This window comes from Hemitrygon akajei, chromosome 7, assembly GCF_048418815.1.
Source record: "Hemitrygon akajei chromosome 7, sHemAka1.3, whole genome shotgun sequence".
Lineage (NCBI taxonomy): Eukaryota > Metazoa > Chordata > Chondrichthyes > Myliobatiformes > Dasyatidae > Hemitrygon > Hemitrygon akajei.
In genome coordinates, this window is record NC_133130.1 from 181919671 (window position 1) to 181932541 (window position 12871).

Sequence of the window (12871 nt, forward strand, 5' to 3'; positions counted from 1 at the left end):
CCCAATGAACCTATCAGCATATCTTTGGGACACGAAGTGAAAAAAATTAAAGTACCTGAAGAAAACTTGAGCAATCAAAGAGGGAATGTGCGAACAGGCAGAGACACCTTAGCTCAGCATCGAACACGTTAACAGCCCATCATGCCACCATTTTATCTACAAAAACTTGAGAGAAGACAGCTTTTTGATGTTTTTATTTTGCCATGAGTGAATACAGTTTCAGCATGGCAGCTGAGGAAGATTTGTCTAATGGCTATTAGGAGTATAGATTGAAATATTCAGACTACGGTTGCACCAGAGTCTCAATAGCTTCAAAGCAAAATCAATATCATGTCCATGAAGCCAATCCTCATTGGGTTTGGCTGAACCACAGACGATTCCAGCCAAAGTAATGAAAAAGTACCTTTCAGGAATCTGTCTCAATATCTTGCTTGCATCCACGGACCAAGACACTATAGGATAGCTGGTTACTTGAAATTATAAACAAAGACATTTTATTTGTAGAAAAACTTATGTAAAACAATATTTTTAAGTTCTCTCTTTCTCCCACATCCAAGAATTTTGGGATTTTTTTTGTTAGCTGCTAAATTGCTTGGACTAGTAATCCTTTGTGTATTCAACTCCCACCATGATAATTATATTTGGTTTTATAAATCCAGTACTAGTAATAGTGACCATAAAACTTTGTGTATCTTTGAAAATTGTAGTATTTCCAAACATCCTTTAAGGAACAAAATTTGTTAGCTGTATCCAGTCCTCTACCTTAATTCAAGTGTCCATTTTAAGGTAAAAATGCTCTCAGTAGTTCAAGAAAGCTTCACCGCCTTCTCAAAACCACCAGGGATGAGTGATAAATACCAACAATACCCTTTCCCCAAGAATTAATAGTAAAGAACATTTTAAAAATTGTGAGACAAGAAAATCTAGAGATTCTGGAAATCCAAGCAACACACACAAAATGCTGGAGGAACTCACATGAAAGGTCTTGGCCCAAAACATCGACTGTTTACTCTTTTCCATAGATGCTGCCTGGCCTGCTGAGTCCAACATCTTGTGTGCATTGTTTTTTTTAAAAACATGTTCATTGGGTGACTAGCTTTGTCAATGTTTAATGCCGATCAAGTGTGTTACTGGCTTGGTCACTTCAATAGGGCTAGTAAGATTACAGATGTTGGAATCTAGAGAGAAAAAAGAAGCTGTTTGCTAGAAGAATTCAGCAGGTCAAGCAGCATATGATGAGGCAAAAGATCAAGACCCTGCATCAGTGTTTCAGTCTTAAACATCTCCATGCACCTTTTGCCACCACAGATGCTACTTGACCTGCTGTTTTCATCTAGCATTCAGGTCTTTTTTCTACTATTGTATGGTTTTGGAGTCAGATAAAATCCATACTGGGTTAGACTGAAGATCTTCCTCTAAGGATTACTAGTGAACCAGATGGGTATTTATAAAGTTCTGTGCTTTCACAGTTTTAATCTTCTGAGATTACCCTTTTTCTTTTAAAATCAGATCTATTAAATTAATTGAATTAAATTCCCAAGTTGCCATTAGTTGGATTTGAATTTGCGACCCCAGATGAATTGTCCAAACCACCAGACATTAGGTTCATGATTGAACACCGAACGCCAACCACCATTGACCTTCGCATGTTGCGTCCTGTCATTAGCTCAATCTGCCACCATTGCTGACTCATCAAGATTATTTTCTAAAACAATAATTGAGATTGCATTTTCAGAGAGAGGACTAGTGCCAAGGGTGAATGCAATACCACTTCTCCTTGGGCTTGGATTCAATTCAGTCCAGAAAAAGTTGGGTATAAGAGTCCTGTGTGAAATGAGTTTCAGAAGCCTTAACTCATCAATTGCCAGCCGACAATGGAAAATTGCCCTAAATTTGAAACTAAAGTTGTGCAGTATTGTTCGCCATTTTGTACTAGTGGCCAAGGCATGTTGCTGGGTTAGAGTAGAAGGCTGACACTGAACTGGTTACTCCTAATGATGTTGGCACTGAATTTATGAAACCGAAATGACTTTCATTCCCCAATAGAACGTGGAACACTCCAGCACGATAATGTGCCAAACCTCTGATAGATTGACACAGAAGTATTTCAAGAGTTATCATATCACAGGATGGGTGTTTAACAAATTAAACTTTAATTTTTTACTTCATATAAATCATTCTAGAGCAGAGTTCCTTACCTGGAGTCCATGGACCCCTCAGTTAATGATAGGTGTCCGTGGCATAAAAATGGTTGGGAACCCCTGCTCTAGAGCTTGGGGTTACCTGCTACCTTTTTATTGGTCTCAATACAGCATACACCCACATTTCTGTTGCCCTGTACATTACACATTGCCACCCTTGTCTTGCCTTGCTTATAACATATTCCCATCATTTTAACCTACAAAGGACATATTTCCATCTATGTTGGCCACTATGTAATGTGTTGTCACTTCTATGTTGTTCTATCTGTAACACTACCCCTCAAATGTTGCCCTATATAGAATACATTACCATCGTGTTCAAAGTTCAAAGTAAATTTATTATCAAAGTACATAAATGTGCACATATATGATTCACTTTCTTGCAGGTATACTCAATAAATCCAATAACCATAATAGAATCAGTGAAAGACCACAGAAACAGGGTGGACAACAAAAGACAACAAACTGTGCAAATACAGAAAGATAAAAAAAAGAAATAATAAATAAGTAACAAATATAGAGAACATGAGATGAAGATTCTTTGTGAGTGAGTCCGTATGTTGTGAGAACAGTTCAATGATTGGACGAGTAAAATGGAGTGAAATTATCATCTCTGGTTCAAGAGCCTGATGGTTGAAGAGTAATAACTGTTCCTGAAACTAGTGGTGTGAGTCTTGAGGCTCATGTACCACCTTCCTGATGACAGCAATGAGAAGAGAGCATAACTTGGGGGTTCCTGATGATGTGTACTGCTTTCCTGCAACAAAGCTCAGTGTCAATGCACTCAGTGGTGGGGAGGGCATTACCCATGGTGGACTGGGCTGTATCCACTACTTTTTGTAGCATTTTCCATTCAAGAGCATTGGTGTTTCCATACCAGGCCATAATGCAACAGGTTAACAACTCTCTACTGAAATTTGTCAAAGTTTTAGATGTCATGCCGAATCTTCACAAACGTCTAAGAAGAGCTGTTGCTGTACTTTGTTCGTAATTGCACTTACATGCTGGAGGAGGATGGTTCCTCTGAAATGGTAACACTGAGGAATCTAAAGTGCTGAACCCCTCCACCTCCGATCCCCCGATGAAGACTGGCCAATGGACTTCTGGTTTCCTCCTCCTCAAGTCAAGAATCAGCTCCTTGGTCTTGCTGACATTGAGTGAAATGTTGTAGTTGTGGCACCACTCAGCCAGATTTTCAATCCTTCCCATCAGCTGATTCGTCACCACCTTTGATTCAGCCTAAAGATCAGCAAACTTGAAGAAGGTATTGGAGCTGTGCTTAGCCACACAGTCATAAGTGCAAAGCAAGTAGAGCTGACGGTTCCAAACATGCATTATCCTGCATTTTAGACATTACCACCAGTGGTTTTACCACCGCCAGTCTCTTATATAACAACTCCCACCAATAGGTTTTGCTGATGTTGAATCGTGCCCAATATGTATGATCACTGTAGTGGTGTTTTTTTTAGTTCTAATCTCTTTTCATCAAGAATAAAGTAGGGAGGAGTTGGCAAGCTGCTATGCTGTCAAATTGTTTATTTTATGGTCACAGACTGTTCGCTGGGAACTAACGCAGACCGAGCTGCCAAAGTCTCTTTCTCTGGTGATTGTTAACAATGACCAAATGACCTTCTCTGTAATATCAACCAAAACACTTAAAGAGGCTGCAAAGGTGCACAAACCGTTCGTATCACAGGGAATTACAAATGGAACTTCACATCTTGAATTAATACCTCTAGGAAAAGTCATTATGAGAATCTTGGCTTTCCTTGGTATTGCTGATGTATTTCTATTTAATCAGAAAAGTACATGTGTTCTGCCGTGCATTATCTCAGGATATCAGAAGAGTATTGTTTTAAGTGTAATAGCAGCAACATGTGATCATTATTGACCATATAGAAGGACTACACTTCCTGCATTGTCACACTAATTTCATTCTCTCTTGGGATTTGAACCCATGAGTGTTGGCCTGGCCTGGGGTGTCGGGGGAGGAGGGGAAGGGCTCTGTATGGTATGGTTGATACCCACAGCAGGACTAGGAAGTTCAAAGTAATGTTTTTATATCAAGTCTGTATAAGTGACCATTTACTAACTTGAGATGCATTTTCATGCAGCCATTCACAGTTGAACAAAGAAATGTAGTAGAATCAATGAAAAAATTACATACAAACACTGACAAACAACCAATGTGCAAGTAAAACAAACCCTGTAAATACAAAAAAACAAGAATAAATATATAGATAGCTAGTACTGAAAGCATGAGATGTACAGTTCATGAAACTGAGTCCATAGGTTGTGTTGAGATGAGTGAAGTTACCCATGCTGAACTTTTAGCAAGGAATTGCAGCTGGCTTCTAGCTAGTGATCTCCTGCAAGGGTTACTGTACTGTGCAGAGATCTGTGTGGTCCCTGGCTGGTTTCCCGTCTGGCTCAGAAAGGCTATGGCCATTTGTAGCACTTCCCGTAATTTCTCCATATGATGTTGTTGAAGGCATTGTGTGTTAAACAAGGGACTGTTCCTGATTCTTCAGTTAGGTGGTTAGGGGAATCTTTGTGTTTTTTTTCTTAATCCCTTGGGTTTATGGGAATCCCCTTCCTCTGCTTAGGGGATTCACTCATTGAAAATATCCCTAAAGCATAATGCTAAGACTTCCTCCTGAATTGTAATGTAGTTTATTGGAAAACTACATAGTGGAGTTTTAGTTTTTGCTCAGAATGAACTGAGGGAAATGATGCCTAAGCATCCAATCTTGTTTGTATCTCAAATGTCATATAGGCTTCCTTTGGAACAGCACCAGGCAGCTAGTCTGTGGCCTGCTTGAGACTCAGTCATATGTCTTCTTCTCCTTCTATTCTTCATCTTTTTTCCTGGGGATGATTCCTCCCTAATGTTTTGTGTTCCAAGCAGTGCGGCTGATAAAAATGGATCAGCCATAATGAAATGGCGGTGCAGATTCACTGGGCCAATGGCCTAATTCTGCTCATATGTCTTATGTTATCGTCACAGCTGTTCCTTCATACCATTTTTATCTTTAATCCAACCCTAATTTTTGAGATTTTTCTCAGCCAAGAAATTCTGACCTCCTCCTTATACACTTGTTTTGGAAGATCTCAAATCTGTCAGCTTTACCCATTTTGAGCTACATTTACAACACATTGAGAGCATTACTGTGGAGGATCCATATCTTCTAATACAGAGCATACTTACTCACCCAGCTGATGTTCAGCATGGCATACGATAGATTGGATTTTCCTGATTCTTAACATAACTCTCTTTGTCTTGTCCTCTTGCCATTTTGCACCCCAGGTAGATAAACTCAATAGCTCTCAGGGTATTGTTGTCAAGGTTGGTCAGTCTTTCGACTTGTCTTTGATACGTTGTCATCAACCATGTTTTGCTGGGACATTCTCTCAGCCTGATTATCATTCCTTGTAACTTGTAATAGTTCTTGACAATTAACAATGCCAATAACTAGCAAAGCATTGTCAATTTTGTCATCTGTCAATGCACAGTGACCAGCAAAACGTTGCAAACACTTACTTATAGGTTGCTAATAATCATAACTAGAAATATTATAACTAAAAATATTAGAAGTTTCACTTAGAGACTGTAGCCAGATGAGCTGAGCACTAGTACCATCTCTCAGGTGAGTAAATATCAGCATGAGAAACAGGTAAACTACTGCTTCACCCCCTGTATTGGAGGTGCATGAGGAATCTCCTAGTCAACCGTGAAAGGGTGCTGAATAATTGTAACATGTTAGGAAATAATTCAGTCCATTGCCTGTAGTAACTCTTGTGTAAGAGAAATCCATCTGGTTCCCTCCTCCCTCTCCTCCATAGCTCCATAAATTATTAACCACTTAACACAAAAATCCAACCTGTCTTCATTACTATCCTGGCCGTAGAGGGGGAAAAAATGGTTCCTCGGGTCACTTTTGATTTTGTTGCCAATAATCCTCATTCTCTGATTCTTGACCCCTCTACCAATGGAAACAATTTCTCTCTGTCCACTCTGTCATGATTACATAAGGCTTTCCTTCCATTGCTGCCATTTACAGCATTTTCTGTTCACTCAGTCGATAGCTGGCTACAGGCCACAGTGATAGCACACTGGTGATTGATGATGTTATGTACTTGTAATGGAGGAGTGCTGCGGAGTGGTATTAGTCAAACACTTGTTCGAACTCACAGTTCCCCATGGATTAAAACTGAGAGCGGCAGCTGTGATAGGGGGAAGGGCTGGAAGCAGGCCGATTACTTAGTTAGTCCTTAGACCATAGAAGGAAGGTCATCAGGTCCCTGGGCCACCCTATACCAGCTGACTCTTCAGCATAGTCTTCGCTGATCGGCTCCTCCCTGCTCCTCCTCGGGGTGGAGAAAGAGCGAGTGGGAGAGAGATCAAAAATAATAAGATGACTATTTTATATTTTAAACAGCATCGAGAAGAAGTCAAACAAAATCACCCAGTCAGCCCAATTCTGTGTAGGCTAATCAGCCATGTCCATTTGACCGACTGCAATACACTCAGATTTATTGACTAAGCTTCAGATTTTAAGAGGGCAGTTGTTAGCATAGTGGTTCATAGTGAAAAGAGCAGCTCTGATGTAAAGTGAACCTTAGTCAAGCATACTAAAACAACATGAACCACACTGAACCACCGTGAAAAATAACCAACGGCACTGGGAAATTTTGACTTGCAGTGGACACAAACCGTACTAGACCATTGTGAATCAGAGTGGGGGGGGGGCAGAATTAAGTCGTTCTGGTCTACGGAAAACCATAGGGACCACACTGAACCATAGTGAAAAGCTGAGAATCATCAATAGAGCAGCAGTGAAAATGGAGACCAGCAGTAGTTCCATCCAGAGCAACACACACAAAATGCTGGAGGAACTCAGCAGGTCTACACCAGCGGGGCTCGATGCTTCGGGCCGAGACCCTTCTCCAGGACTGGAAAGGAAGGGCAGAAGAGGCCAGAATAAAAAGGTGGGGGGAGGAGAAGAAGATAGCTAGAAGGTGATGGGCAAAGCCAGGTGGGTAGGAAATGCTGGAGAGGTAGGAAGTTAACTACTGAACTTCACTCACCCCATCACTGAACTGTTCCCACAACCTATGGACTCAGTTTCAAGGATTCTATATCTCGTGCTCTCAATATTTATTTCATTAATAACTGTCTGTCCCCCCCCTCCCCTGACTGAGTCAGGCAGGATGCAGGTTCACTGCCTAATGGTGCTGTTGGTTGGCAGCAAAGGAGCCTCATTTGCAGCTTCTGAAGGGTTATCTCACTGTGTATTATTGTTCGGGGCATGTGTTCTGAACATCAAGTGATGACAGGACTGCATTTGTAACTGTGTACTAATAGCCTGCTGATGCTATTTTGACACCAGTGAAAAATGACCACTTGAATGAAGTGCTTCGTCTGTTTCCTCCAACTGATGCTGCTCATCCCATTGAGTTCCTCTGGCAGATTGGGTGTTGTTCCAGATTCCAGCGTCTCTAATCTTTTATGTATCCAAGAAAGATACTGCTCTTGGCATTGTTGAGTCAGGTGATGTTACCGATTGGGTGTTGCCCTTCCAGTCTATCCTTTAGCCGCAGCATTACATAGCACTAAAGATTATTTGCCTCTTTCAGCAATGCCTGCTCTTTGAAAGAATTGGTCAAGCTAATTTCAGTTTCCCATCAAGTTCATTATGAATTCTTGATCGAAAGTTGCCATTCAATTACTTCCATCATTCTCTCACACCATGCTTCCCCAATAATACACTCTGGCCACTATATCGTTAATACACACTAGCACACATCGTTAATGCAAATATCTTATCAGCCAATCATATGGCAGCAACTCCATGTATTAAAGCATACAGACATAATTATGAGGCTCAGACCAAGCATCAGAACGGGGAAGAAATATGATCTAAGTGACTTTGACCGTGGAAAGCTTGTTGATGCCAGACCGAGTGATGAGTTATCACAGAAGCTGCTGATCTCCTGGGATTTTCATGCACTACAGTCTCTAGAGTTTACAGAGAATAGTGCAACAAACAAAACAGCCAGTGAGTGGATGAAAACACCTTGTAAATGAGAGAGGTCAGAGGCGAATGGCCAGAATTGTTCAAGCAAACTGGAAGTCGACAGTAACTCAAATAACCACGCATTACAACAGTGGTGTGCAGAAGAGCATCTCTGAATGCACAGCACATCAAACCTTGAGGTGGATGGGAGGCATCGGCAGAAGACCACCCAATGTTCCACTCCTGTGCCAAATGGAGTGGCCACTGAGTGCAGCACACCTCAGGTAAAACAGTTTGGATTTTACCACTTCTCTGAGATTTTTCTATGCATACAGACCTTCCTTCTTGTGAAATCAACCCCAGTGCAAGCTATCCCCGATACGACTGAGGTTATCATTCGGCAGGGTCTTACACTGCACACTGCTGCAATTCCCTTCCTGCAGTGTGCTACTACTGCCAACTGCGACAGAGAACAATGTTAATCATTAAAAACCTGCTGGGCTGATGAGTGAATCTAATTAAGGAGAGTCATCGCCAGGCTTCCATCGGAGGGCAGGCCATTTAGTGAACAAGGCAATGAAAAGCTGCCAGGTCTGAATTGGAAATGTTCCAGAGCTTCTGATCACATGACTTCAGGATAGGGCTAAATAGAGGGAGACCATTCTGACGATATGGTATTGTCATAATTTTGCAATTTAGGGTGTGCTGTAGCTGCCAGTCTCTCACTTCTAGCTTGTCAGACTGTCAAAGCAGGTGGATTCCCACTCAGTATTGAGTTTGACAATTCCCTGTGAATCTGGTACACACAGGAGAATTTACATTAAAAATGCATACATCCTCAGTGAGGTTCATGATTATTCAGGGTAAAAAATTGTTATCAGTCCCCCACCTTCTCAAAACACACATCACTGCCATTGGCGATTTGCAGCAGCTCCAGGGAGATCAATCTTACATTACTGGAGGCTGCAGGGTAAATACAGCAAGTTTGAAAATCCTAACAACACATGAAGGTTTTGTGTTGCACTTGTAATACCTCTGACTTGGTGGTAGTCATGAGAATAGATGCAGGCTCCAACAATTCTAACTGCCTGTTGTGGCATGCTTCACGTCCTTAATGTGTTTAACCCATCAGCAGTGATGGGGTTATGAGCAAACCAAGTGTGGAGAGTCTGGCCACACCACCTGATTGAATTTAGAGATAGAGGGAAGGAAAATAAAAGGGAGAAGAATTCTTGCAGCACCTTCCCTGGCCCAGGATATTCCAGTACAACTTGGGGAACGTGGCAACCAATTAATATACGTGAGGTGACAAATGAAACCAAAGATTAGCTCCCCAACAGTTTGGCACTCCCTTGTTATTGCAGTGGACTGCCAACCGATACTGTACCATGAAACTATTTCAGGATTCCTTTGGTTCCTTATCTCCTGTGTCTCTGAAAGAAAGCTTAAGGTTTATCTAGTTTATAACACAATGCCTTTTAGGAGAGTTTTCTGGATGCATTTGGCTGATGTGTGTTCAAAAGTTCAAAGAAAATTTATTATCAAAGTACATATGTCAACATATGAGATTTGTTTTCTTGTGGGGAAGATGTACCCAGTAAATCCAAGAACCTTAATAGACTCAATGAAAGACCCCACCCAACAGGATGGACAAACAACCAACATGCAAAAGACAATAAACTGTGTAAATACAAAATAATAATAATAAATATTAAGTTTATGAGATGAAGAGTCCTTGAAAGTGAGTCCGTATGTTGCAGGAACAATTCAGTGATGGGGCAAGTGAAGTTGAATGGGTTATCCCACTGGTTCTTGGTTCTTGAACCTGGTGGTGTGAGTCCTGAGGCTCCTCTACCACCTTCCTGATGGCAGCAGTGTGAAGAGTACATGGCCTGGGTGGTGGGGGTTCCCGATGCAGAATGCTGCTTTCCTGCGACGTGTAGATATGCTCAATGGGGATGGCTTTACCTGTGATGGACTGGGCCGTATCCACAACCTTTGGTAGGATTTTCCATTCAAGGATATTGGTGTTTCCACACCAGGCTGTGATGTAACCTGTCAATATACTCTCCACCAGACATTCATAGAAATTTGGCAAAGTATTAGGTGCTAAGCCGAATCTTCGTAAACTTTAAGGAAGCAGACAAGAGGTTTTGTAATTGCACTTAAGCACTGAGCCAAGAACAGGTCCTCTGAAATGATAACACTGAGGAATTTAAGGTCGCTGACTCCTTGGATTCCTCCGACAAGGACCTCTGGCCAATAATCAGCTCCTTGGTCTTGCTGATGCTGAGTGTTGTAGCACCACTTTTTTCAGATTTTCAATCACCCTGTTAAGATTTTCAATTTTCATATGAAAAGCACTTAATTGGATGGTATCCTTTTTATCTTTGCTTTGTATAATCAGACTATATAATACTACATGGGCTACACTAGCAACAAATTAGAGACAAAAAAAAACAATCTAGTCTGTGTCTCTGGATTTCCACCATCTGCAGAATCTCATTTCTTAATTTTAACTGCCACATTATTTAAAGCTTCAGAGAAATTTCCTTTGTTTCATATATTAAATGTCTCCATATCGGCTCTGCTACTTTGACAGATTTGTTTCTTTCTTGAGTCTTTGTTTATATTTCTCAGTTCTAGACCTGAAACGTTAATTCTTTCTACTGATGCTGTTTGACCTGCTGTAGTAAACCATGTATATCTGTCTGGCCACATCCCTCTGCTGACTGCTCCTGTGGCTCCTCCCACAGACCCCTGGATAAAGGTGATTGTGTCACTGCACCCCCCACAGTCCAGGGCAGTCACCCGGCATGGACGTGCTCCGTTTTACTGCTAATAAAAGCCTTTCAGTATTTACTCTACTTCCAGTCTTTTGGAGTTATTGATAGTGCATCACCTGCTCAGTTTTCTGGTAGTTTCTGTTTTTATTTCATATTTCCAGCATCAACATGTGTTTCGTTTATTTTTCATTTGAAGTTGGAGAATGCAGAGCAGACCTCACATGGTAACGTTGTCTTTGCTCTTGGTTTTCTCCTAGAGGAGTGACAATGGCTGGAAGCTTCCTTAACCCAATGTGTAGTGGCGTCGAAGACGGGGTGAATTCATTGAGTCACAATGTTTTGCAGCATAGAAACAAGCCCAGAAGCAATTATAGATGGGGAGCAGCGAGAATTCGTTTTTATTCCAAAAAAAATTCTGTAAATATATTCAGGAAATATATAGCGATCAGTAAATATCCTTTATACTAATTGTGTCATCAAAACAGTACATGCTGTTTAGCAAGGCTTTGAACAGTAGATATTAATGCAGATCCGTTATGATCTGCCGCTCTAACAGGTAGCCCAAAGGTTATCAACCCTTTGTACTTGTCTGTCTAGCATTTAATTGCGATGTGGCACCAGATCATTCGGCCCTGTCTTTACTGTCTGTTTTTTGTATCTGTCTCAATTGTCCCAAATTGAGATGCGATCTCACGGGCCAGTTGTACTACTGAACTGGTTTGCCTAGTTCTGCAAACTACCTAAATTCTTCCTCCCCACCCCCTCCAGCTGCCCACTAAGATAAGGGATTCTCCGGAAAGTTTCGGAATTTCTTTAGTACATCGCGTAGAGCTGTAGTTTGAATTCCCCGGCCACTGAAGCTGCGATGGAAACGGAGTCTACGCTTGATTCAACTATTCGTGGCAGCTTATAGACAATTCATTAAGAGTGTTTCAAATTAAAGCATTCCACTTTATTTGAATAGAAAGGCTACTCTACTTTTATTCAATCAACGTTAATTTTCATGTAAGTTCTGTTCTGAAATGTCTGATCCAATCCGGTGTTTTGAGGAATCCAGTCCACTTTTGGGAGGGTGCAGGAGGCGCTGCAGAACAATGGTGACATCATGGCCTGCCCGAGTGGGCGGCTGCGATTGCCCTGACTGGCTGCCGCGTCCCATTTATGGTTTAGCCGCACATAGGCATCGTCAGTGAGTGGAGAGAGTTAAGAAGGACCCTCTGGCAGTCGTGTTTACATTCGCCCCAGACACGCGAAGGGGGATGGCTTGTTTCTTGTCGTTTTAAGAGGAGACGACACCAGCCTTTCCCATGGTTTACCTAATGTGGCCAGAGTTGCAAAATGACTATGCAGTCAGCGGGCAGAAGATGTTTGACAGTTCGAGGCGCCTGAAGAATATCTGGGATGCGGTGAGATTGGAAGTGACTGGTGACCCCAGCTCCGTGGTGCTCAGCAGCTTCACACAGCTGGATCCCGATCTCCCGCTGACCGAGGTAGGTAGTGGGCACTCCCGAGTACTGTTCCCATGAGTTCAAGGTAGTTCAATGTTCTGCTGAGGAAGATGTAAAAACCTGGGCAAAAAAAAAGTCTAGAGAAAATACAGCGACTTTTCTTTCATTTGATATAATTATGATCAGGAATTCACTGGAATTGGCCTCGCGAGCACTGGAAACGTAATTTCTAAGTGTGTCCGGAAAGGAATTGTTCAGGCTTTTGAGAGAAGAATTTATAAGGAATGGGACTAAAGTTGTCATAAAATCCACGGTCCGTAACAGCTCCGTGATCCCAGGAAAACTTGCCACTTGTTAGCTCGCGCATTCCAAACTATCCTCGCAGTTGCTCTGGAGCTCTGAGTAATTTCTGCAATGTG

At 41.7% G+C, this 12871-nt stretch overlaps 1 protein-coding gene across 6 annotated transcripts in view; it reads left to right on the forward strand.

Moving 5' to 3' along the window:
- LOC140731255 (ral guanine nucleotide dissociation stimulator-like) overlaps window positions 1–12871 on the forward strand; it is a 147771-nt gene that overhangs the window by 88408 nt on the left and 46492 nt on the right. For 3 of the 6 annotated variants that reach the window (XM_073052800.1, XM_073052804.1, XM_073052806.1), the window contains exon 1: window positions 12155–12494. The exons of 2 other annotated variants lie outside the window; for them this stretch is intronic. In XM_073052800.1, the coding sequence (XP_072908901.1) occupies window positions 12312–12494 (183 nt within the window). In that variant the 5' untranslated portion in view covers window positions 12155–12311. Of the gene's footprint in view, window positions 1–8361; window positions 8503–12154; window positions 12495–12871 lie in introns of those variants that run through there. One more of the 6 variants, XM_073052801.1, reaches the window with a different exon arrangement.